Source organism: Acipenser ruthenus, unplaced genomic scaffold (assembly GCF_902713425.1).
Source record: "Acipenser ruthenus unplaced genomic scaffold, fAciRut3.2 maternal haplotype, whole genome shotgun sequence".
In the NCBI taxonomy this organism is placed as follows: domain Eukaryota; kingdom Metazoa; phylum Chordata; class Actinopteri; order Acipenseriformes; family Acipenseridae; genus Acipenser; species Acipenser ruthenus.
The window spans coordinates 3,589-26,459 of NW_026708270.1; the positions used below are offsets into that span (position 1 = coordinate 3,589).

The following is a 22,871-nucleotide window of genomic DNA, read 5'->3' on the forward strand; positions in this document are numbered from 1 at the left end:
GGGAGCCCAGCAGGGTAGGTAACACGCCTGTCTCTCTGTGTGTGGCTGTGTGTGTGTGTGTGTGTGTGTGTGTGAGAGTTTGTCAGTGTTGTTGAGTGCTCTGCTGACTCTGCCTCTCCTCTCCTCCCCTCTCCAGGTGAGAGTTGGGGTACCTGCACGGAGTCCAACGGGACCTGGGCCTTCCTGTCCTGCCCCCCCGAGAACGAGTGTCTGAACGGACACCACGACTGCAACGCCACGCAGAACTGCAACGACAAACTCCAGGGCTACGAGTGCCCCTGCAAGAGCGGGTACACGCTGCACAAGTGAGTCTGTGAGTCTGTGTGTCTGTCTGTGAGTCTGACAAACTCCAGGGCTACGAGTGCCCCTGCAAGAGCGGGTACACGCTGCACAAGTGAGTCTGTGAGTCTGTGTGTCTGTCTGTGAGTCTGACAAACTCCAGGGCTACGAGTGCCCCTGCAAGAGCGGGTACACGCTGCACAAGTGAGTCTGTGAGTCTGTGTGTCTGTCTGTGAGTCTGACAAACTCCAGGGCTACGAGTGCCCCTGCAAGAGCGGGTACACGCTGCACAAGTGAGTCTGTGAGTCTGTGTGTCTGTCTGTGAGTCTGACAAACTCCAGGGCTACGAGTGCCCCTGCAAGAGCGGGTACACGCTGCACAAGTGAGTCCTGTGAGTCTGTGTGTCTGTCTGTGAGTCTGACAAACTCCAGGGCTACGAGTGCCCCTGCAAGAGCGGGTACACGCTGCACAAGTGAGTCTGTGAGTCTGTCTGTTTGTCTGACAAACCCCAGTGTAAGCCGGTGTGTGCGCAGGGCTGTGTGAATGGCAGCTGTATTGATTATTGATCAGTCCCTCTCTCTCTCTCTCTGTGTGACAGGGCAGTGTAAGCCGGTTGTGTGCGCAGGGCTGTGTGATTGCCAGCTGTATTGATTATTGATCAGTCCCTCTCTCTCTCTGTCTCAGTGTGACAGGGCAGTGTAAGCCGGTGTGTGCGCAGGGCTGTGTGAATGGCACCTGCGTGGAGCCCAATCGCTGCCAGTGCCACTTTGGCTATGTGGGCGAGAACTGCTCCGTGGAGTGCCACTGCAACAAGCACAGCAACTGTGCCAACGTGACGGCCCAGGACTCCTGCCTGCAGTGCTTCAACAACACCATGGTAAGAGCAGGGGAGCGCTGTGCTTCGGATCGCTGTGCTTCGGATCACTGTTTGTTTTTCATTTTGCATTGTTGTCTGACTGCACCGTGTGTTGTTCTCACCCCGGCCTGCAGGGGGAGCACTGTGAGAAGTGCCGGCCTCTCTTCGTGGGCTCGGCTGTGAAGGGAGGGGCTTGCAAGCCCTGCAGGGAGCATTGCCGCGGCAACAGCGACATCTGCATCACCCACGAGGAGAACAAGAGAGCCACGAGAGAGCCGGACAAATACCCCCTGGAGCCAGACCTGGTGAGAGAAAGGGAGAGAGAGAGGGGAGGGGTTTGCGGTTCACTGTGTCCTGGGTTTCAGAACCCCAGCTGGGTAGGGGTAGGGGTTAGGGTGTGGGGTTGGGGGTTCACTCTCTCCTGGGTTTCTGATCCCCAGCTGGGGTTGTTGTTGGGGGCAGGGGTGGGGTTTGGGTTAGGGTTGGGGGTAGGGGTGTGGGTGTGGGGGTTCACTCTCTCCTGTGTTTCAGATCCCTAGCTGGGTGGGGGAAGGCCCTCGTGAGGACAATGTGATCTGTGTGAACTGCCAGAACAGCAGCTCCGGAGAGAAGTGTGAGAGCTGCCTGCCGGGGGTACTTCCTGCTGGAGGGCAAGTGCAGCAAGTGAGTGAGAGCCAGGGCAATCGCAGACCCACTCACTAACACAGACACTAACACAGACACTAACACTGTCACTAACACAGTCACTAACACAGACACTGTCACTAACACAGTCACTAACACAGTCACTGTCACTAACACAGTCACTGTCACTAACACAGTCACTAACACAGACACTGTCACTCACACAGTCACTAACACAGACACTGTCACTAACACAGTCACTGTCACTAACACAGTCACTAACAGTCACTGTCACTAACACAGTCACTGTCACTAACACAGTCACTAACAGTCACTGTCACTAACACAGACACAGTCACTAACACAGTCACTAACACAGCCACTGTCACTAACACAGACACTGTCACTAACACAGACACTGTCACTAACACAGTCACTATCACTATTACAATGCTATTTTCTTCAGTTACAACAACTGCAGTTACAGTGATGCTGCAGTAAATACAATTAGTTACACTAAATAACTAAAACATAACCCCCCCCCCCCCCTCCCCCAGGTGTAAGTGTAACGGTCATGCAGACACGTGTGAGGTGGACGGCACGGGCTGCCCCTGCCAGAACAACACAGAGACCCTGCCCTGTCTGTCCCAGCAGAGCGACGGGAGCAAGAGGAACTGCTACGAGCTGCAGGTGAGAGAGGAGAGAGGAGGGGAGGAGGGGGGAGAGAGGAGGGGGGAGAGGGTGGAGGGAGCAGAGGGGAGAGGGTAGAGGGGAGGGGGGAGAGGAAAAGAGGGGTGAGAAGAGGAGAGGAGGGGAGAGAGAGGAGAGGAGGGGGAGAGGGGGAGAGAGAGGAGAGAGGGGGGAGAGGAGAGAGGAAGGAGAGAGATGAGAAAGGGAGAAGAGGGGAGAGACAAGGACAGGTAGGGAGAGGGGGAGTAGGCAGGGAGGGGTCAGTGATGGGCCATGGAAGTGTTTTTATGGTGAAAAAATGTATCCATGTAGAATTGTAAAAAGTGTTCTCCCCCCCACTCCTCTTTCACACTCTCCCTTTCACCTCCCCTCCCACCTCCCACCTCCCTCTCTCTCTCTCCCCTCCCCTCCTGACAGGTGCCATGTGCAAGGACTCCTTCAACGGGAGCCCGGTGGACGGGCGGCAGTGCTACCGGCAGTTCAACGTGGAGCAGGAGTTCTGCTTCGACCCCACGTCCCAGAGCAACTGCTACCACGAGCCCAACCTCAAGAGCCTGCCCAGGGGCCGCACCGTCTTCTTCGCTGCCCAGCCCAAGTTCACCAACGTGGACATCCGCGTCACCATCGACGTGACCTTCGGGGGCGTGGAGCTCTACGTGTCCAACTCCCCGGACACCTTCGTGGTCACCGTGGACAAGCAGACGGGCGTCCACTCCGTGCACATCAGCACGGTCGCGGAGCCGTCTCCTATCAGAGGAGGGGCCAGAGACGCCAACGCCAGCTCCAGCAGTGGCCAAGCCCTGCAGCAGCAACAGCCCACGTCGCTGGCCAGGGTGAGGGAGGTGCGTGCCTCGGGTCTGATCACCTACATCACGGTGAGCTCCCAGAACACCGTGCTGGTGGTGCGCGGGTGTGACCGACCGGGTCGTGATCACCTACCCCCACGAGGTCCACACCCTCAAGTCCAGCCGATTCTATATCGCGTTGCTGGGGACCGGCGGGGCAGGCGAGGGGGCGGCCGCGGCTTCCAGCGAGTCCCAGGGAGTGCTGTTCCTCCGGCAGGACCAGGCCCACATCGATCTCTTCGTTTTCTTCTCCGTCTTCTTCTCCTGCTTCTTCCTCTTCCTGTCGGTCTGCGTCTTGCTCTGGAAGGTCAAGCAGTTCCTGGATTTCCGCCAGGAGCAGCAGCGCCACCTGCAGGAGATGACCAAGATGGCGTCCAGGCCGTTCGCCAAGCTCAGCGTTTACCTGGAACCCGAGGAGCAGCAGCAGCAGCAGCATCCGCGGCCTCCCTCCTCTTCCTCCTCCTCCTCCTCCTCCTCCTCGCACCTCCTCTTGCTTCAGAAGCAGGGTGGTGGAGGGAGTGGAGGGGGTCACTTGGTCTATCTGCTTCCCAGAGCTCAGGGGGGGAAAGTGGGGCTCGGTGGAGGGGTTGGGATTGGGGGAACAACAGGCAAACCAGCTTCCTACCAGAAACAGGACGCTCTACGGCAACACCACCATAATCATCACCATAACAACCACCACCACCACCACCACCACAGCAGCTACCAGCAGTTCTGCCGCTCCGACCCCTTCCTCTCCCAGCTCATGGGCTTCTCCTACCCCAGCTTCAAGGTGGGCCCGATCACCCTGGAGCCCACTGACGACGGGATGGCGGGCGTGGCCACCGTGCTCCTGCAGCTGCCGGGGGGGGTGCTGGCCCCCAACCGGGCCTGCCTGGGCTCGGCCCTGGTCACCCTGAGACACAACCTGCAGGAGTACTGCGGGGCCACCGCGAGCCACGGGGCCACGCACGCCAGGAAGAGGATCCTGAGCCACGAGAATCTGACCACCATGTCCATGTAGGGAGACCAGCGGGTCCTCTAATTCTCCTTCCTCTGACCCCTGTGTGTGTTTTTTTTGAATTTTTTATCAGTAAAGTTCTCCATCCAGAGTCCTGAAGGAGTTTATTAATCTCATTCTTTTTGTTTTTTGTAAAGTGTTATCTGTTAAACCAATCCTGGAGTAGTTTGACCCCGTAGTTCACCCCCCTAGTGTCTGAAAGTCGCTTTGGATAAAAGCGTCTGCTAAATGACTCACTGATAATAATATTACAAGCTCCCCTCACACACTGAGTGGGGGGATACTCTGCTTGTGAAATAAAGACTCCTGATTGGATAGTGGGATTGGAACACAGGCCCCCTGATTGGACGGGAGGATTGGATCTCCGACTGGGAATAATCTGCTTGTGAAATAAAGCCTTCGGATTGGCCGGGCCAAGTTGTAATTGCAAACACGAGTGGATAATAATGTGGGTGGGGACAATGGGCTTGTGGAAGATAAAGACTTCTGATTGGACGACAGTGTGATTAGGAGGCCGGCTGCATGCAATGAGACTGACACACGACTTCAGAACAGAAACTGAACTGAACTGGCTGCTTTAGTAATCATGAAGGATCTGCAAATACACCGCTGTCGTTTTTATGTGTCGATTTTCACATACTGTATAAAAAAGGACTACAACTCCCATCACCCCTTGCTGTTGCTACACATGTAGCGAGGCATGCTGGGAGCTGTAGTTCTTATTCCAATGACTGTGGGTGCAGGACAGATAGCAGACTCCTCAGAAGAGTGTTTTTATTTGTATTATTTTATTTGATTGTGTTTTTGTATCAAAGAAAGAAGATGCAGGACAGTTTAATGCCTGCTAATGTTGATTTTATTTTTTAAATGTTTTAGGGTTCCACCGTAACACTCTGGGCTGTTAATTCTGCCAGCTGAACTCCCCGCGCTTCAGTTTACACTCTGATGTTTTACATGAAACACTAATGATGTCTGTCTGATTGGTGGCTTTGTTTCTCGCACCCCTGTCTGAAGTATCGTATGATGGAACGCGTTTGGAGTTTTACAGACGAGACAATAAAAAAAGGGAACTGTATTCAACTGAAAAAAAAAAGTGTCGTTTGTGTGAATGCGGTGTAACAGTGATGTCCAATCCCAGTCCTGGAGTGCTGATCCATTCCTGGTCTTTGTTCCAACCTTGTTCCGAGCTCCTGGACCCTGCAGTAGACAATGATCTCATTTTACCTGTTAAACCCGGAGTGGATCTCCCTCCAGGATCAGGATTGCCTCTGCAATGTAACACGCATGAAGATGTGCTTATAGGGCTCAAAATAATAATTACAAGAACATGTTTATTTTTAATATTAGACACAGGGCATATGATACAAAATGACAATGTATAATAATATAATAATAATAATAATAATAATACTTTATTTTATTGACGTGAATGATTCATTGTGATGGTCCTGTCACCGGATGGCCTGGGTGGTTCTGATTTTAATCTCGCGTCTCATCTGACACATGGCGCAGGGCAGACAGCACCACACGACACAGTAATCATTGATCATGGAGCCCTGCGGACCGGAGCAGAGCACAGACAATCAAACTGACCATCATCATCATCATCATCATCATCATCATCAACATTAATAACGAGTCATTCAGCAGACGCTTTTATCCAGCGACTTAGAGACTAGGGGGGGTGAACTCTGCATCATCAACAACTGCTGCTGCTGCAGAGTCACTTCCAATAGGAGCTCGTTTGTTTTACGTCTCATCCTGAAGGACGGAGATACATACATACAAACAAAGCCCTTTTAAAAATAACAAATAATTAACTTTAAAAGCATATGCATGAAAAAATAGATCAAAAAATAAGCAGTCATGTGCGTTGATGTAATTTTCGTAGAGTGTTACAGCTCTGGCTCACGCTTCAGCATCACCCTAATGAGCTCATGTTGCTTCTACACATCCCTCTGCTCTGTGTTTGAACCCGTATCTTTAACTCACCGGGATGGAGTAGCGCTCCCTCATTCCGGTGCGCAGAGCGCAGTGAGAGCAGGGCAGCCAGCCAATCACAAAGCACTCCCCAAAACCCTCTGCCACCTGCGCAGAGAGACAGCACAGACAGAACATCCCGCAGGCACCTGAGAGAGGGGGGAGGGGAGGGGAGGGAGAGAGAGGAGGGGGGGAGAGAGAGAGGAGGGGGAGAGAGAGAGGGAGAGAGAGAGGGAGGGGGGGGGAGAGAGAGAGAGGGAGGGAGGGGGGAGAGAGAGAGAGGGAGGGGGGAGAGAGAGAGAGGGAGGGGGGAGAGAGAGAGAGAGAGGGAGGGAGGGGGGAGAGAGAGAGGGAGGGGGGGAGAGAGAGAGGGAGGGGGAGAGAGAGAGAGAGAGGGAGGGGGGGAGAGAGAGAGAGAGGGAGGGGGGGAGAGAGAGAGAGGGAGGGGGGAGAGAGAGAGGGAGGGGAGAGAGAGAGGGAGGGGGGAGAGAGAGAGAGGGGGGGGAGAGAGAGAGGGGTAATTGCAACTGCGATTGTACTTGAACAAAACGCATTGCAATTATAATTGTAACTGAACAATCCTGCTGTAATTGTAATTCTGATCATTATAGTTCACTCCAGGGCTTCTGTACAGTCAGTGATTTAAGCGCCGTTTGCAGGGGCGATGCGTCAAACTTAGAAGAACATGAAAACCCTCGGAGCTGCCTCTTACAGATGCCCAGGTCGCTGCATGTCTCGCACAGTCCCGTGCTCCAGCCCTGGGTGACCGCCGGGGGCTGCACGACGATGGGGGCGATCACGGGAGGAGGAGGAGGAGGAGGAGAAGGAGGGGAGACCATGGGGTACGCCATCGCTGCGGAGACTGCAGACAGAGGGGAGAGAAACGGGGGGCGGGGTTAGAGCGGGGGTAGCAGCCAGGGTTGAATTCAATGAGTTTAAAAATCAGCTCCCGGTCCCTTCTAATCAATCGCGGGTGATCAAGTTATTGGAAAGCAGGAATGGACCCCGACTGACAACCACAGCGGCCGTGTTAGCATGAAAACAGAAGCCGACTACCATTCTAACCGAATTGATCAAACGGCAGAGGAAGATCTATCCCTAGACCAGAGACCCAAATCAAATTAAAATCTCTGTGAAGCGCTGTTTACGAGCGGCGCAGAAGGACGCGCTTTGCAAACCATTCGCAGTGCCAGGCGGGGTTCAGACCGAGCGGTCATTAGTCTGCTGTCTTCAAACTACTAATTAAGAACTGAACCCAGTTCTTAATTAGTTAATAGCGCACGTGGACAAAATGTATATCATTTAAGAAATGCTTTTTTTTGTGTTTTTTTTTCCTTATGTATAATTCCAGCAATCGCCTACAAACAATGTTTTTTTCATTAATGCAAACGGGTCCAAATTAAAAATGTGTTTACAAAATGTTAAACTTGTACAGCCCGCGCTCACACAACAGCTTCGCAATACCTTGAAAATGAAGTCAGTGTGATATTAAATCGGCCAGGCTTCACTCGTCCTCTATGTTTGAGAATAGGTTTTATAAGACTGCATGCGTGTTGTAACGTTCTCTATGTGTGTATATCATGTGAACTAAGTCTACGTGTTACTTACATTTATTTAATAAAACTATTTATATGAAGGAAAAAAATAAACTCACAGGGGATTTGAGGAATGTCTCTCTCTCATTCGCCACCACGGATATTATAGGAGAATGCTAACCTTGTCTTAACTTTTGAACATGTTTTTAAATGTAATTGTTTGATATAAAAAGGTAGTTTATAATTTCTGTTCTCTACCTGTTGGTTTGACGTACAAGCAACCCGCGCTGCCGCCAGACTTCTGCACCCCGTGACGCGCCGCGCACACGCGTGGTTTATTAACTAGTCCAGGGCAGGCTTGAGGCATGGAGACTGAACTGCTCCCTCCCTCCCTCACCCCCCTAAGAGAAAGGGTGCTCCCTCCAGTCCAGGGCAGGCTTGAGGCATGGAAACTGAACTGCTCCCTCTCTCCCTCACCCCCCTAAGAGAAAGGGTGCTCCCTCCAGTCCAGGGCAGGCTTGAGGCACGGAGACTGAACTGCTCCCTCCCTCCCTCACCCCCCTAAGAGAAAGGGTGCTCCCTCCAGTCCAGGGCAGGCTTGAGGCACGGAGACTGAACTGCTCCCTCCCTCCCTCACCTCCCTAAGAGAAAGGATGCTCCCTCCAGTCCAGGGCAGGCTTGAGGCACGGAGACTGAACTGCTCCCTCCCTCCCTCACCTCCCTAAGAGAAAGGATGCTCCCTCCAGTCCAGGGCAGGCTTGAGGCACGGAGACTGAACTGCTCCCTCCCTCACCTCCCTAAGAGAAAGGGGGCTCCCTCCAGTCCAGGGCAGGCTTGAGACATGGAGACTGAACTGCTCCCTCCCTCACCTCCCTCAGAGAAAGGGTGCTCCCGTACAGAATTATTGCAAAGCACGTTGCACACCCACCCGCTAGATGGCAGCACTGATCTCCAGCGCACTTTTATCAGGTCTCCCGATCCCTGCATGTTGACCTTCATAGCACCAGTCCTGCGCTGCAACCAACCCGCCCTTGCAAAACTACAGAACCCCCTGAGACGACCAATCATAAAGCGGGCGACCCCCCCTCTCTCCGAACGGACTCCCAATCAAAACGCCCCGTCCCGCCTCAGCACCGCAGTTCAGCAATCACACACCGCGGAACAAAAAAGGGGCGTGCCAGCCTCCTGCATGCCACCCAATCGGTGCGAACGCGTAGAATCCGAACCTCCTATCAAGAACACCGGAGGGCGTGGTCGAGGCGCGTCGAGCCCACGCCCCTTTTCCCCCGACCTCTCTCGCGACCCTGCCTTTAACTCCTGAGAGATAACCAGAGCAGCCAATGGGAATCAGCGAGGGGTCGGCGGTAGCCAATCGCGTTGGAGAGGAGGCAGACCCGGTTGTCATCAGTTCTGCAGCCGGCTGGGAGCGCCCCGTCCTTCTGTTAAAGACCGGGGTTGCAGCGTGTGTGAGTACAGCATGATAATGTGCTTCAGAATTGAGAAATGTCAAAGCAATATACCTTCGCTTTTTCTCCTAATGCGTTGAGTGCAGATTTAGGGTCTGGAAAATCGCGTCGCGTTTTGTGTCTGTGCAGACACAGCTAAATATTTGCAAATACACACATCAAGCAGTCTTACAATGAAACTGCGCGCTGTGTTTGTAATGCCTGTGCTGCATTAGCGTGTTACCCTATCATGAGAAGGATTAGCAGTATTGTTATTATTATTTATGACTATTTCCACCCCGGATCACAGCACCGCAGCGATGCACACAGACAGGTAGACAGACATCTTCAGAACATGGCACTCGATCCACAGAGAAGCACACTCGCTACGATTCATGCTGCCCAGGATGGGAAAGAAGAAAAGGCCCGTGCTGTTACATGCAAAAGTGTGTCGGTCGTGTTAGATCAATCAACGAGCGGTACTTTGCTTTAATTAATGTTAACAATGCAGCGTGTGTGTGTATATATATAAATGTAGTTTTTATGTGTGTGTTCTCTCATTTACCGCCCGCGTTCAGACTGTGCGCAATCTGTTTAGCAAAAGCTGCGGGTTCGTTTTAATTATTTTAATTGCTGCCGTCTGCACGGACTCCTGCTGGGTTTAATTCAACTCGCATCGGATCAGCCGCTTAAAATATCAGGTTTTTAAAAAAGCAGCCGCTTTTAATTTGGGCCGAATTTAATTTTGAATGTGGTATTTATTATTTATGTTTTATTTTAATATAGTTGTATACCACATCTCTTTAAAAACATCGTGTAGCATTTCTCTTGACGAGAGCTGCAGTACGCTTGTAGAGTGACGTCGGGGGACCACGCGTTTGGCCTCTTACGTCATATAAGTAGAACCTTCATTTGTCTAAGACGTAGACCGTGACGTAACAATAGCCTGTGTCGGTCAAGAACCGTACGAAACAACGCAATACACTGAGACGCCCATAATCTATTAGAAATCGCTTTTGAGTTCGTTTCTTGTACTGAAATTGAAATGTCATTAAAAAAAAAAAAAATCTTAATTATATTACAATGTTATTTTTCTAAGAGCAGTAATCCTGTTCTGGTTATTATGAAGCTCACAGAATGAATATAAAGCTGGCAGTGTCTCTCTGTGAGTGATTCTGCAGTGCAGAGCTGTCAGTAACTCTACCCCCCTCTCTCTCTCTGTCCCGCCCCAGTAGAGAATGGGTAACGTGTTGGCAGCTGGTTCCCCCAGCCCCGCTGCGGGCTCCCCTGCAGCTGGACCGGGCCTGGTATCGGTACCACCGGGCTTCACCATGCCCCAGGTCTCCCCCCTCAGCCCCCCGGCAGAGCCCAACGCCAGCGAGGGAAGGCTGCCCAACCCAGGCCCCTTCGAGGAGTGCCACCGGAAATGCAAAGGTGAGTTTGAGAACGAGAGTTTCATACTGGGAGCTCGATCAGCCCCCCCAGTGTGTCTGGCTAACCTGCTCGTTCCCACTGCGGTCTCTGACCCGGCTGGCTTCTCTCTGTGTTTTCTGTAGAGGTGTTTCCAGCACCCATGGATGGGGTCAAGCTGATCGTCAACAAAGGACTCAGCAATAACTTCCAGGTAAGCAGCCCCAGACTTCACATGAACGAGCCGTTCGGCAGACGCTTCTATCCAAAGCTAGGCTAAAAGAATTGAATCTATTCAGTCTTGAACAAAGAAGACTACGCGGCGATCTGATTAAAACATTCAAAATCCTAAAAAGGTATTGACAATGTCGACCCAGGGGACTTTTTTGACCTGAAAAAAGAAACAAGGACCAGGGGTCACAAATGGAGATTAGATAAAGGGGCATTCAGAACAGAAAATAGGAGGCACTTTTTTACACAGAGAATTGTGAGGGTGTGGAACCAACTCCCCAGTAATGTTGTTGAAGCTGACACCCTGGGATCCTTCAAGAAGCTGCTTGATGAGATTCTGGGATCAATAAGCTACTAACAACCAAACGAGCAGGATGGGCTGAATGACCTCCTCTCGTTTGTAAACTTTCTTATGTTCTTAAGCGATTTCCTCAGGCTAGGGGTGGGGGGGGGTGGACTGTGCTTGATCAGCCCTTCAGCCCTGTTCTTTCTCTCCTCCTCTCCTCTCAGGTGAATCACACGGTCTCTCTCAGCACCCTGGGGGAATCCAACTACCACTTCGGAGCCACGTACGTGGGCACGAAGCAGCTGAGCCCCACCGAGGTGAGAACTCCAGGAGGAGGTCAGACCGCTCTGCAGCGGGAATCCCTGGTGAAGTGACCGGACGCTGGGCTGCTTGACTCTGATCGGTCTCTCTCTCTCTCTCTCCAGGCTTTTCCAGTGATGGTCGGAGACATGGACAATAGCGGCAGTTTGAACGCACAGATTATTCACCAGCTAACGACAAAGCTGCGCTCCAAACTAGCATTCCAGGTCAGTACTGTGCTCTATACTTCTAATAATAAATTATAGGGAGGTCCTGCCAGCACAGCACAGCGAGGCTCTGCACTGTGAGTCTGTGTAGCCGTGCTGCTCTGTTTAACAGTGTGTTCACTGTTTAAGTGGCTCAAGGATATCGGTCCAGGTGAAAAGGCTCTCGTGCCGGTCCTTTTTTTTTTCCGGTCGAGGCTGCTAGCCAGTGAGATGCTAGGAAGTAGAAAGCCAGTTTTCTCCAATGTTTATCTCCCCCTGTTTTTCTGGACAGACCCAGCAGTCCAAGTTTGTGAACTGGCAGGTTGACGGGGAGTACAGAGGAGAGGACTTCACTGCTGCTGTGACACTGGGAAACCCTGACATCATCGTGGGGTCAGGTGAGACAGGAGAGAGAGTGTGTGTGTGTCTGCGTGCGTGCGTGCGTGCGTGCGTGTTTGTGTGTGTGTGTGCGTGTGCGTGTCATGGACAGCCTGTCTCTCTTTCTTTCTTTCTTTCTTTCTCTCTCTCTCTGTCGCTCTCTCTCGCTCTCTCTCACTCTCTCTGTCACGCTCTCGCTGTCGCTCTCTCTCTCGCTCTCTCTCTCACTCTGACCGCTCGTCTCTCACTCCTCTCAGGTATCCTGGTTGCTCACTACCTCCAGAGTGTCACCCCTGCGCTGGCTCTGGGGGGGGAGCTGGTATATCACCGGCGGCCGGGTGAGGAGGGCACCGTCATGTCCCTGGCAGGGAGGTATACAGGTGAGGACCGCGGGCCCACACTGTCCCTTCAACCCCCCGTCTCTCTCCTCCCTCTCTATCAGAGTCGTTTAGAAGACGCTTATATCCACTGAATCAACAACTGCTGCTGCTGCTGCAGAGTCACTTCCAATAGGAGCTCGTTTGTTTTACGTCTCGTCCGAAGGACGGAGCACAAGGAGGTGAAGCGACTCGCTCAGGGTCTCACACACACACACACACAGCGAGTCAGCTGCTGAGCTGGGATTGCACTGGTAAATTATAATGTAGCTGTGTGATCTCATAGGGGTTTGGTTTGCTCCTGCAGTTAAAGAAGTCCAGCTTCTTAACTGTCAAGCGTTTTCATGCAAGATTAGAGGAAGCTGTTCAGAACGTCGCCTGCTTTTATTCCTCCACCCTGATGAAGTTTGGTCAGGACTCTGTTTAAAGACTTCGTTTCTCCTCTCCTCTCAGGCAGTAACTGGATCGCTACACTAACACTAGGACAGGCAGGAGCCCATGCCACGTATTACCACAAAGCTAACGACCAGGTAAGCAGCACGCGGGGGGGGGACGGGGGGGGGGACGAGGCTCCCATCTCTCTCTCGCGCTCTCTGTCTCTCCTCTTTCTCATCTCTCTCCTCTTTCTCATCTCTCTCTCCTCTCTCAGTTGCAGGTAGGGGTGGAGTTTGAAGTCTCCTCTCTCCTCTCTTTCTCATCTCTCTCTCCTCTCTTTCTCATCTCTCTCTCCTCTCTGTTGCAGGTAGGGGTGGAGTTTGAAGTCTCCTCTCTCCTCTCTTTCTCATCTCTCTCTCCTCTCAGTTGCAGGTAGGGGTGGAGTTTGAAGTCTCCTCTCTCCTCTCTTTCTCATCTCTCTCTCCTCTCAGTTGCAGGTAGGGGTGGAGTTTGAAGTCTCCTCTCTCCTCTCTTTCTCATCTCTCTCTCCTCTCTTTCTCATCTCTCTCTCCTCTCTGTTGCAGGTAGGGGTGGTGTTTGAAGTCTCCTCTCTCCTCTCTTTCTCATCTCTCTCTCCTCTCTCAGTTGCAGGTAGGGGTGGAGTTTGAAGTCTCCTCTCTCCTCTCTTTCTCATCTCTCTCTCCTCTCTTTCTCATCTCTCTCTCCTCTCTGTTGCAGGTAGGGGTGGAGTTTGAAGTCTCCTCTCTCCTCTCTTTCTCATCTCTCTCTCCTCTCTCAGTTGCAGGTAGGGGTGGAGTTTGAAGTCTCCTCTCTCCTCTCTTTCTCATCTCTCTCTCCTCTCTTTCTCATCTCTCTCTCCTCTCTGTTGCAGGTAGGGGTGGTGTTTGAAGTCTCCTCTCTCCTCTCTTTCTCATCTCTCTCTCCTCTCTCAGTTGCAGGTAGGGGTGGAGTTTGAAGCCAGCACGCGAATGCAGGACACCAGCGTATCTTTTGGCTACCAGCTGGACCTGCCCAAAGCGAACCTGCTCTTCAAAGGTGAGTTTACAAAAAAACAAAGGGGGACGGGGGGGTGGATGCTAGTGACATCACCGCTGACCCGGGGGGGGTGGATGCTAGTGACATCACCGCTGACCCGGGGGGGTGGATGCTAGTGACATCACCGCTGACCCGGGGGGGTGGATGCTAGTGACATCACCGCTGACCCGGGGGGGTGGATGCTAGTGACATCACCGCTGACCCGGGGGGGTGGATGCTAGTGACATCACCGCTGACCCGGGGGGGGTGGATGCTAGTGACATCACCGCTGGCCTGTGCTAAACAAGGCTTGATTAAAATCCATTCACAAGCACTAACAAGATGATCTCCAGAGAGTCTGAGGACCCCTATTTAATAGACTCGGGGGTGACTCTGTGTGTTTCAGGGTCTCTGGATTGTATTGTACTGTAGTGTTTAATAGACTCGGGGGTGACTCTGTGTGTTTCAGGGTCTCTGGATTGGATTGGATTGGATTGGATTGTACTGTAGTGTTTAATAGACTCGGGGGTGACTCTGTGTGTTTCAGGGTCTCTGGATTGGATTGTATTGTACTGTAGTGTTTAATAGACTCGGGGGTGACTCTGTGTGTTTCAGGGTCTCTGGATTGTATTGTACTGTAGTGTTTAATAGACGCGGGGGTGACTCTGTGTGTTTCAGGGTCTCTGGATTGTATTGTACTGTAGTGTTTAATAGACTCGGGGGTGACTCTGTGTTTCAGGGTCTCTGGATTGTATTGTACTGTAGTGTTTAATAGACGCGGGGGTGACTCTGTGTGTTTCAGGGTCTCTGGATTGGATTGTACTGTAGTGTTTAATAGACTCGGGGTGACTGTGTGTTTCAGGGTCTCTGGATTGGATTGGATTGTACTGTAGTGTTTAATAGACTCGGGGGGTGACTCTGTGTGTTTCAGGGTCTCTGGATTGGATTGTATTGTACTGTAGTGTTTAATAGACTCGGGGGTGACTCTGTGTGTTTCAGGGTCTCTGGATTGGATTGTACTGTAGTGTTTAATAGACTCGGGGGTGACTCTGTGTGTTTCAGGGTCTCTGGATTGGATTGGATTGTACTGTAGTGTTTAATAGACTCGGGGGTGACTCTGTGTGTTTCAGGGTCTCTGGATTGGATTGGATTGTACTGTAGTGTTTAATAGACTCGGGGGTGACTCTGTGTGTTTCAGGGTCTCTGGATTGGATTGGATTGTACTGTAGTGTTTAATAGACTCGGGGGTGACTCTGTGTGTTTCAGGGTCTCTGGATTGTATTGTACTGTAGTGTTTAATAGACTCGGGGGTGACTCTGTGTGTTTCAGGGTCTCTGGATTGGATTGTACTGTAGTGTTTAATAGACTCGGGGGTGACTCTGTGTGTTTCAGGGTCTCTGGATTGGATTGGATTGTACTGTAGTGTTTAATAGACTCGGGGGTGACTCTGTGTGTTTCAGGGTCTCTGGACAGTAACTGGATTGTTGGGGCTACCCTGGAGAAGAAGCTGCTGCCTCTGCCTCTCACCCTGGCCATGGGGGCACTACTGAATCACAAGAAGAACAAGTTCCAGTGCGGGTTCGGCCTCACCATCGGATAAACACTGGAGAGACGGACACAGAGAGACGGGCAGACAGACAGACACAGAGAGACGGGCAGACACAGACAGACACAGAGAGACGGGCAGACAGACAGACACAGAGAGACAGACACAGAGAGACGGGCAGACAGACAGACACAGAGAGACGGGCAGACAGACAGACAGACACAGAGAGACGGACAGACAGACACACAGAGAGACGGACAGACGGACAGACACAGAGAGACAGAGAGACGGGCAGACAGAGAGAGAGAGAGACTGACTGACGGAGAGAGAGAGGGACGGACAGACGGACTCTTAAGACAACAAGAACTACACAGCAAACTCAACATAGACTCTCTAGAAAAAAAAATTAAACTTTTTTTTTTTTTTAATCATTTGTTGATTGTACTGTTTAAGTTTGGGGGGGTGTGAGAGGGAGGGAGGGAGGGAGGGGGGGGGGGCGGCAGTGTGTGTTTTTTTTTATTTTTCTGTCTTGTTTGTTTTTTTCCTCCAGTGGTACATACATATATATATCAATATAAAATTATTAAAAAAAAGATGAAAACACATTTCTGCAAGGGTGGTGTTCTTGCTGTTTGTATTACGATGTCTTATGGATTTAAAAAAACAACACATATATACAAATTTGTTTTTCATACTTTCATGCGTGGCAGCCTCATGACACATTTAAAGAAACTCTTTCATTCTCCCAGGGATTTCAGAAATATCAGTTCTCTGCGAGGCATTTCATACTGATGTAGTTCTTACTGTGTCCGCTGGAGGCAGTGTTGCTTGGGAGGATGGTTATTATACTTTCAACGCCCAGAGTATTGAGCCTTTTATTATTAACACATACGCTTGTAGTTCTCATAAATCGCCACCAGGTGGGGACAGTGAGCTACCAGTCACGTCAACACAGTCATAGTCGTTCTGATTTGTGGCTTACTTTAGATTACCATGTCTAGGATTTTTGTGCTCTGTTGTTTATTAATATAACTGATGTAATGATAAATCTTTTTAAATATTTAGGCGATAGTGAGGGATTACTCGTGCGCTATAGTTTTTTTTCCCCCAAGACGTTTCCCGTTGTTTTAATTCCCCAGGCCGGTCATAACGGGAGCTCTGGAGCTGTGCGATTACTTTAGGAACCTGGCTGAGGAATGCAGGGAGGTCAGAGGTCTTTAGCGTTAACTGGTTTGTATTTTTCTTTCGCCTGTAATTCTATACAGTGCAAAAGTCCAGACAGCAGTGTGGAGTAGTGGTCAGGGCTCTGGACTCTTGACCGGAGGGTCGTGGGTTCAATCCCAGATGGGGGACACTGCTGCTGTACCCCTGAGCAAGGTACTTTACCTAGATCGCTCCAGTAATAACCCAACTGTATAAATGGGTAATTGTATGTAAAAATAATGTGATATCTTGTAACAGTTGTAAGTCGCCCTGGATAAGAGCGTCTGCTAAGAAATGAATAATAATAATACAGCTGCATGTCTACGCAGCTTAATGTTTAGTTACTTGGTAAAATATTTCACACGTTAAATGCAGCTCACAAAAAAGGGGGTCATTGTTCAGATGAGTTTTTTGTTGTTTAAACATTAGAGAGTGGTGAAGGTGTGTTGGTGAATCAGTCTCTGAGCTGTGCTGTGTCGCGTTGTCGTTGGACTCTGCACTGTGAAGCTTCTCGGAGCTCCACGCTGGAAGGTGATGTAAGGAGGTGTCGTGCTGGAAGGGGAGGGGTGAGAAACGGACGCCTTGTCCTTGAGGAAAAAACACCGAACCGGTCAAAACAGGATCATAAACAGCAGCAGGAGGGAGGGAGGGAGCCTGAGAAACACCGAGTGCATTGCGACTCCCCTGAACCTCACTGTTCACAATGCAGTGTAACATGAAACTGTCCAGAACTGTCGGCAGGTAGTCTTTACAAATACAGGTACAAGCAATTCCAGTTGTACTGATGCAGTTCAGAAAAGTGAGCGTGTGTGTGATTCGTGATTTCATTGGCTGCAGAGCCGGGGAGCACGTGGTATAGCGTGCAGGGCACCGCGGTGATTGAAGATTGAACACGCATGATCAAAATATAATCAAAAAAATACCCAAACCAGCAAAGACAACATTTACCCGCCTTGGATGCTTTCAAAACAGCCTGGCAGCGTCGCTCAAGAGGGAGTATCCTGAACTCCTAAACTAGACTCGGGAGAGACGCACGCAGCACCTGTGTCACGGCACCCCAAGTTCGATGTACAAATACAACGCGAATTCATATCATGTGCTTTAGATAGATCTATATGGTAACTGGCGCGCCGGCACTTACAGATTCAGGACTGCATCTCTGCCTTTGAGTGACTTAAGTTGGGATGAATACCATCGCGAATAGGGAGCGTCTGTCTGTGTGTGTGTGTGTGTGTGTGTGTGTGTGTGTGTGTGTGTGTTTTGGTTTTTCCTTCTGTCTCCTCTTTCTTTCTTTCAAAAAGATAATATCTCCTATCATTATAGTGTAGCTCAGAGCTTCTATATAATAATAATAATAATAATAATAATAATAATAATAATAATAATAATAATACTTGCATTCGTGTTTTTAGAGGGTTTGCTTTAATAAAACGTGTTTTTTTCAGTAGAGTCGGGCTGTAACAATGAATTATGAATCGATGAATCCTAACGCTCTCCTTACGTCATGTCCCACGCCTCCCCTGTCTGTGATTGCGTCACAAATATCATTCGATCATTAGGAATCGGCAGCAGAATGCAGAGGAAAGGCAACACCTAGAACCCCGAATGTGTTCTAGAACCCCGAATGCATCAGCCCTTCCCATGCAGTGTGTGCAGTGACAGTGTATTTACACACGAGTTAATCACTTCATGTCAGTGTGCATCGTCACGATGGGCTTCATGGGGAAATCCTTCTGCAGGATATATGCAAGCACACAATTGTATCAGGAAAGAGTCAGGGTTAGGGTTAGGGGTCATGGGAGAATTTAAAAATAAACAGTTAAAGTCAGAAAATGTGCATTTAGAATTATTATTTTATTATAAGTTAGAAGAATAATTTACAGCGTGTTCGTAAAAGCCATCAGGAAATCTCTTAAATAAAAACACATTGAGAAGGCATTTGTCGCTCTTAACACTGAGTCTAGAGAATCTAGGGCATTTAAAGTTTAATCAAATTATAAAGCCCCTGTGAGAGAAATGGTACGCCCCACGACGAGCGTTCCGCTCCACTGCAGTAGAGCAGAGCAGGAGAATGCTAATGCTGGAGCGTACCATTTCTTCTCTCCTTAGAGGGGTGGTTTAGTTGAAGTTCTGGCGGAAGGAATCCCACAGAGAGGAGAGCTGAGCCTGCAGATCCTCTGCGTAGGGGTTCAGCTTCTGCTGGAGGTCCTCAGCGTAGGGGGTGAGGTTCACCCGCACCTCCTGGGCAGCCTGGCTCATCCTCTCCTGCAGGGTCTGGGTCAGGGGCCCCATCTTCTGCTGGAACTCCTCCAGACGCTGGGTGATCTTGTCTTGGAGCTCGACGGCGTAGGGGCTGAGCTGGGCACGAAGCTCCTCCACGTTCCCCTGCAGCTTCTCCCTCAGCTCCTCGGTGCTGACGGCCAGGCTCTGGCGCAGGGTCTCCGAGTTCTGGTCCAGGGCCTGGCGCAGCTCGTCGATGTTCTTCTGGATCTTGCTGTTGAGCTCGTCCGCGTACGGAGTCAGCTGGCTGTTCAGGGCCTGCAGGTCGCTCAGGAGCTGCTTCCGCAGGACCTCGGCGTCCCGGCTCATCTTGTCCAGGACCTCCTGGGCCATGGGGGTCATCTTACCGCGCAGCTCCACCGCGTACTGGGTGGCGGTGCTGGCACTCTCCGAGATTCTGGTGCTGCTCAGGGGAGGGGGAGGGGGGAGGAAGGGGAGAGGAGAGGTTTAGCAACTACTGGTGATGTCGAGACAGAGATATGAGAGAGAGGAGAGCAAAGCGAGGGACTAAAAGAAGGAGAGAGAGAGGAGATGTTTAGCTACTCTGATGGAATTGAGTGAGAGATGGGAGAGAGAGAGGAGATGTTTAGCTACTCTGATGGTATTGAGTGAGAGATGGGAGAGAGAGAGAGGAGATGTTTAGCTACTCTGATGGTATTGAGAGAGAGATGGGAGAGAGAGAGGAGATGTTTAGATACTCTGATGGTATTGAGTGAGAGATGGGAGAGAGAGAGGAGATGTTTAGCTACTCTGATGGTATTGAGTGAGAGATGGGAGAGAGAGAGAGGAGATGTTTAGCTACTCTGATGGTATTGAGTGAGAGATGGGAGAGAGAGAGGAGATGTTTAGCTACTCTGATGGTATTGAGTGAGAGATGGGAGAGAGAGAGGAGATGTTTAGCTACTCTGATGGTATTGAGAGAGAGATGGGAGAGAGAGAGGAGATGTTTAGATACTCTGATGGTATTGAGTGAGAGATGGGAGAGAGAGAGGAGATGTTTAGCTACTCTGATGGTATTGAGTGAGAGATGGGAGAGAGAGAGAGGAGATGTTTAGCTACTCTGATGGTATTGAGTGAGAGATGGGAGAGAGAGAGAGGAGATGTTTAGCTACTCTGATGGTATTGAGTGAGAGATGGGAGAGAGAGAGAGGAGATGTTTAGCTACTCTGATGGAATTGAGTGAGAGATGGGAGAGAGAGAGGAGATGTTTAGCTACTCTGATGGTATTGAGTGAGAGATGGGAGAGAGAGAGGAGATGTTTAGCTACTCTGATGGTATTGAGTGAGAGATGGGAGAGAGAGAGGAGATGTTTAGCTACTCTGATGGTATTGAGTGAGAGATGGGAAAGATGCTTTTTGAGTTCAATTTAAACTTGTTTAAAGCACTCTGATCAAAGCAAGCTTGATCAGCCCCAGTGTGTGTAGAGGTAACAAGCTCAGGTGTGTCTTATTAAACTCCTAGTGAAACCAGGAATGGATCAAACTGTTGTGTGGCCTGGTCCGGTCTGGTACTGTGTTGTGTGGACCGGTCCGGTCCGGTGTGGTACTGTGTGGACCGGTCTGGGTTTCTCTCCGGGACTTACTTGAGCTCCTGGCCCAGCTGGGACTGCTTCACCTTCTCCAGAGTTTCCTCAGCGGTCTGGGTCGCCTTGGCAACATATTCCCAGAATGCATCTCTCACCACCTCCAACTCAGTCTTTGGCTCATCCTGCCACAGGATGTTAGCGTGACAGCCTAGAGAGAGAGGGGGAACGAGAGAGAGGGGTTAGTGAAGGAGGGGGAGAGGGGGAACGAGAGAGGGGTTAGTGAAGTAGGGGGAGAGAGAGGGAATGAGAGAGAGGGGTTAGTGAACGAGGGAGAGAGAAAGGGGGATTGAGAGAGAGGAGTTAGTGAAGGAGGGGAGAGTGGGGATGTAGAGGGAGGAAAAGAGAGAAAAGAAGATGGATGGAGAGGGAATGAGAGAAGAGTGAAGGAGGGAGAGGACTGGGAGAAAGAAAGAAAGGAAGAGATAAAGAAAGCCCGCTGGTTGCTGTACGTACCAGTGAACACGGCGATAGCAAGAACCACAAGGAACTTCATGACTGGATCTCGATCTCTGTAGAGACACAGGAAGCAGCACAGATTACTGTACACTGTGTAACACTGAGGAGAGAACTACACACAGACAAGCACTGCAGACACACTGCAATCACACACATGATAATCTGAACACTGCAGACACACTGCAATCACACACATGATAATCTGAACACTGCAGACACACTGCAATCACACACATGATAATCTGAACACTGCAGACACACTGCAATCACACACATGATAATCTGAACACTGCAGACACACTGCAATCACACACATGATAATCTGAACACTGCAGACACACTGCAATCACACACATGATAATCTGAACACTGCAGACACTGCAATCACACACATGATAATCTGAACACTGCAGACACACTGCAATCACACACATGATAATCTGAACACTGCAGACACACTGCAATCACACACATGATAATCTGAACACTGGTCAATCCAGATGGGGATCAGTACAGTAAGACTCAGAGATAGTTGTATGTAAAGTTATTTTGACGTTTTAAATTCTTTACATTTACTGTAGATATAATAACCTTACATCCATCCAAAAACACTGCAGTATATTCAAAAACATATATATATATATATATATATATATAGTATAGTATAGTAAAAAGATATATATTAAAAAATGGTATCACAATATATCACAATATATTATAGGTTATGTGCAAGAAACACTATTTAATATGTCAATATATTCCAAAATAGAATTCCAAATCTATTCCAGCGTTTCACACTGAAGCCCTTCTTGAGCTGTGTGTAAAGAGAAGTGCACACAGAGCAGCGAGCCTGTGACTGTTCAAGAATCAGAAACATACTGTCCCAAATCTATAAAAATCACAGATTTAACTATAACAGCTCGCGGAGAAAAACAAACCAACAAGTCAAACATTTCCACTATATTAGCAAGTGTCTATCCTTTGAGCAGCGTGTGTGTGAAGCCAGAGCCTCACTGATAAATCTCTTGCAGCAATGTGATGTCTTACCTTGAGAGTCAGCTCGTCTCTGTGAGTAGTGATTGAGTGTGTGGCTTTGCTGCTGGGAGCTGTGTGTATTTATAGCGCTGCCTCCTTGTAATATCACTGACTCGGTGGCTGCTGGTGGTATTAAAGTCCACCCGGACTGTGCTGCTGTCACTGACAGCTCTGCATTTGTTACAACACAGCCAACAACAGACTGGAATACAACACGTGGCTAATGAACCATTTTGAACCCCAATTATGCTACTGAGATTCCATAGCACTGACCCTTCTCACAGATTACTGCTTTTGGTTTCTCCGCTGGTTACTATATATTATAAAGACATTTCAGAGGGCTGGATCACATCAATATCAGGGTCTAGTGCTATATATTATAAAGACATTTCAGAGGGCTGTATCGCATCAATATCAGGGTCTAGTGCTATATATTATAAAGACATTTCAGAGGGCTGGATCGCATCAATATCAGGGTCTAGTGCTGTATATTAAAAAGCCATTTCAGAGGGCTGGATCGCATCAATATCAGGGTCTAGTGCTATATATTATAAAGACATTTCAGAGGGCTGGATCGCATCAATATCAGGGTCTAGTGCTATATATTATAAAGACATTTCAGAGGGCTGGATCGCATCAATATCAGGGTCTAGTGCTATATATTATAAAGACATTTCAGAGGGCTGGATCACATCAATATCAGGGTCTAGCGCTGTATATTATAAAGCCATTTCAGAGGGCTGGATCGCATCAATATCAGGGTCTAGTGCTGTATATTATAAAGCCATTTCAGAGGCCTGGATCGCATCAATATCAGGGTCTAGTGCTATATATTATAAAGCCATTTCAGAGGGCTGGATTGCATCAATATCAGGGTCAAGTGCTATATATTATAAAGACATTTCAGAGGGCTG

The 22,871-nt window shown here is 49.8% G+C and overlaps 3 protein-coding genes across 5 annotated transcripts; 1 reads left to right on the plus strand and 2 right to left on the minus strand.

Annotated features, from left to right (window-relative positions):
• Positions 1-5,078: 5,078 nt before the first annotated feature.
• On the minus strand, positions 5,079-8,187 carry LOC117970138 (cornifelin-like). The gene is made up of 4 exons (XM_059020533.1): positions 8,068-8,187; positions 6,987-7,136; positions 6,287-6,423; positions 5,079-5,850 (listed from the first exon to the last, which is right to left on the minus strand). Exons 1-4 carry the CDS (start codon positions 8,174-8,176, stop codon positions 5,746-5,748), a joined length of 501 nt encoding a protein of 166 aa, XP_058876516.1. The 5' UTR covers positions 8,177-8,187; the 3' UTR covers positions 5,079-5,745.
• A 936-nt stretch (positions 8,188-9,123) lies between these two features.
• Positions 9,124-15,826, plus strand: LOC117970139 (mitochondrial import receptor subunit TOM40 homolog). 3 transcript variants are annotated; one of them, XM_059020539.1, is made up of 10 exons: positions 9,124-9,275; positions 10,490-10,688; positions 10,811-10,878; positions 11,406-11,498; positions 11,607-11,708; positions 11,980-12,085; positions 12,323-12,445; positions 12,896-12,972; positions 13,771-13,873; positions 15,313-15,826. In XM_059020539.1, exons 1-10 carry the CDS (start codon positions 9,150-9,152, stop codon positions 15,450-15,452), a joined length of 1,137 nt encoding a protein of 378 aa, XP_058876522.1. In that variant the 5' UTR covers positions 9,124-9,149; the 3' UTR covers positions 15,453-15,826. The 3 variants fall into 3 exon arrangements, with proteins under 3 accessions (XP_058876522.1, XP_058876523.1, XP_058876524.1); XM_059020541.1 differs by having other exon boundaries at positions 9,153-9,275; positions 10,487-10,688; positions 15,313-15,588; XM_059020540.1 differs by lacking the exons at positions 13,771-13,873; positions 15,313-15,826 and adding an exon at positions 13,092-13,268.
• A 2,610-nt stretch (positions 15,827-18,436) lies between these two features.
• On the minus strand, positions 18,437-22,033 carry LOC117434092 (apolipoprotein A-I-like). Its single transcript, XM_059020543.1, has 4 exons — positions 21,970-22,033; positions 20,920-20,975; positions 20,464-20,614; positions 18,437-19,284 (listed from the first exon to the last, which is right to left on the minus strand). Exons 2-4 carry the CDS (start codon positions 20,957-20,959, stop codon positions 18,720-18,722), a joined length of 756 nt encoding a protein of 251 aa, XP_058876526.1. The 5' UTR covers positions 20,960-20,975; positions 21,970-22,033; the 3' UTR covers positions 18,437-18,719.
• Between the last annotated feature and the right edge of the window lie 838 nt (positions 22,034-22,871).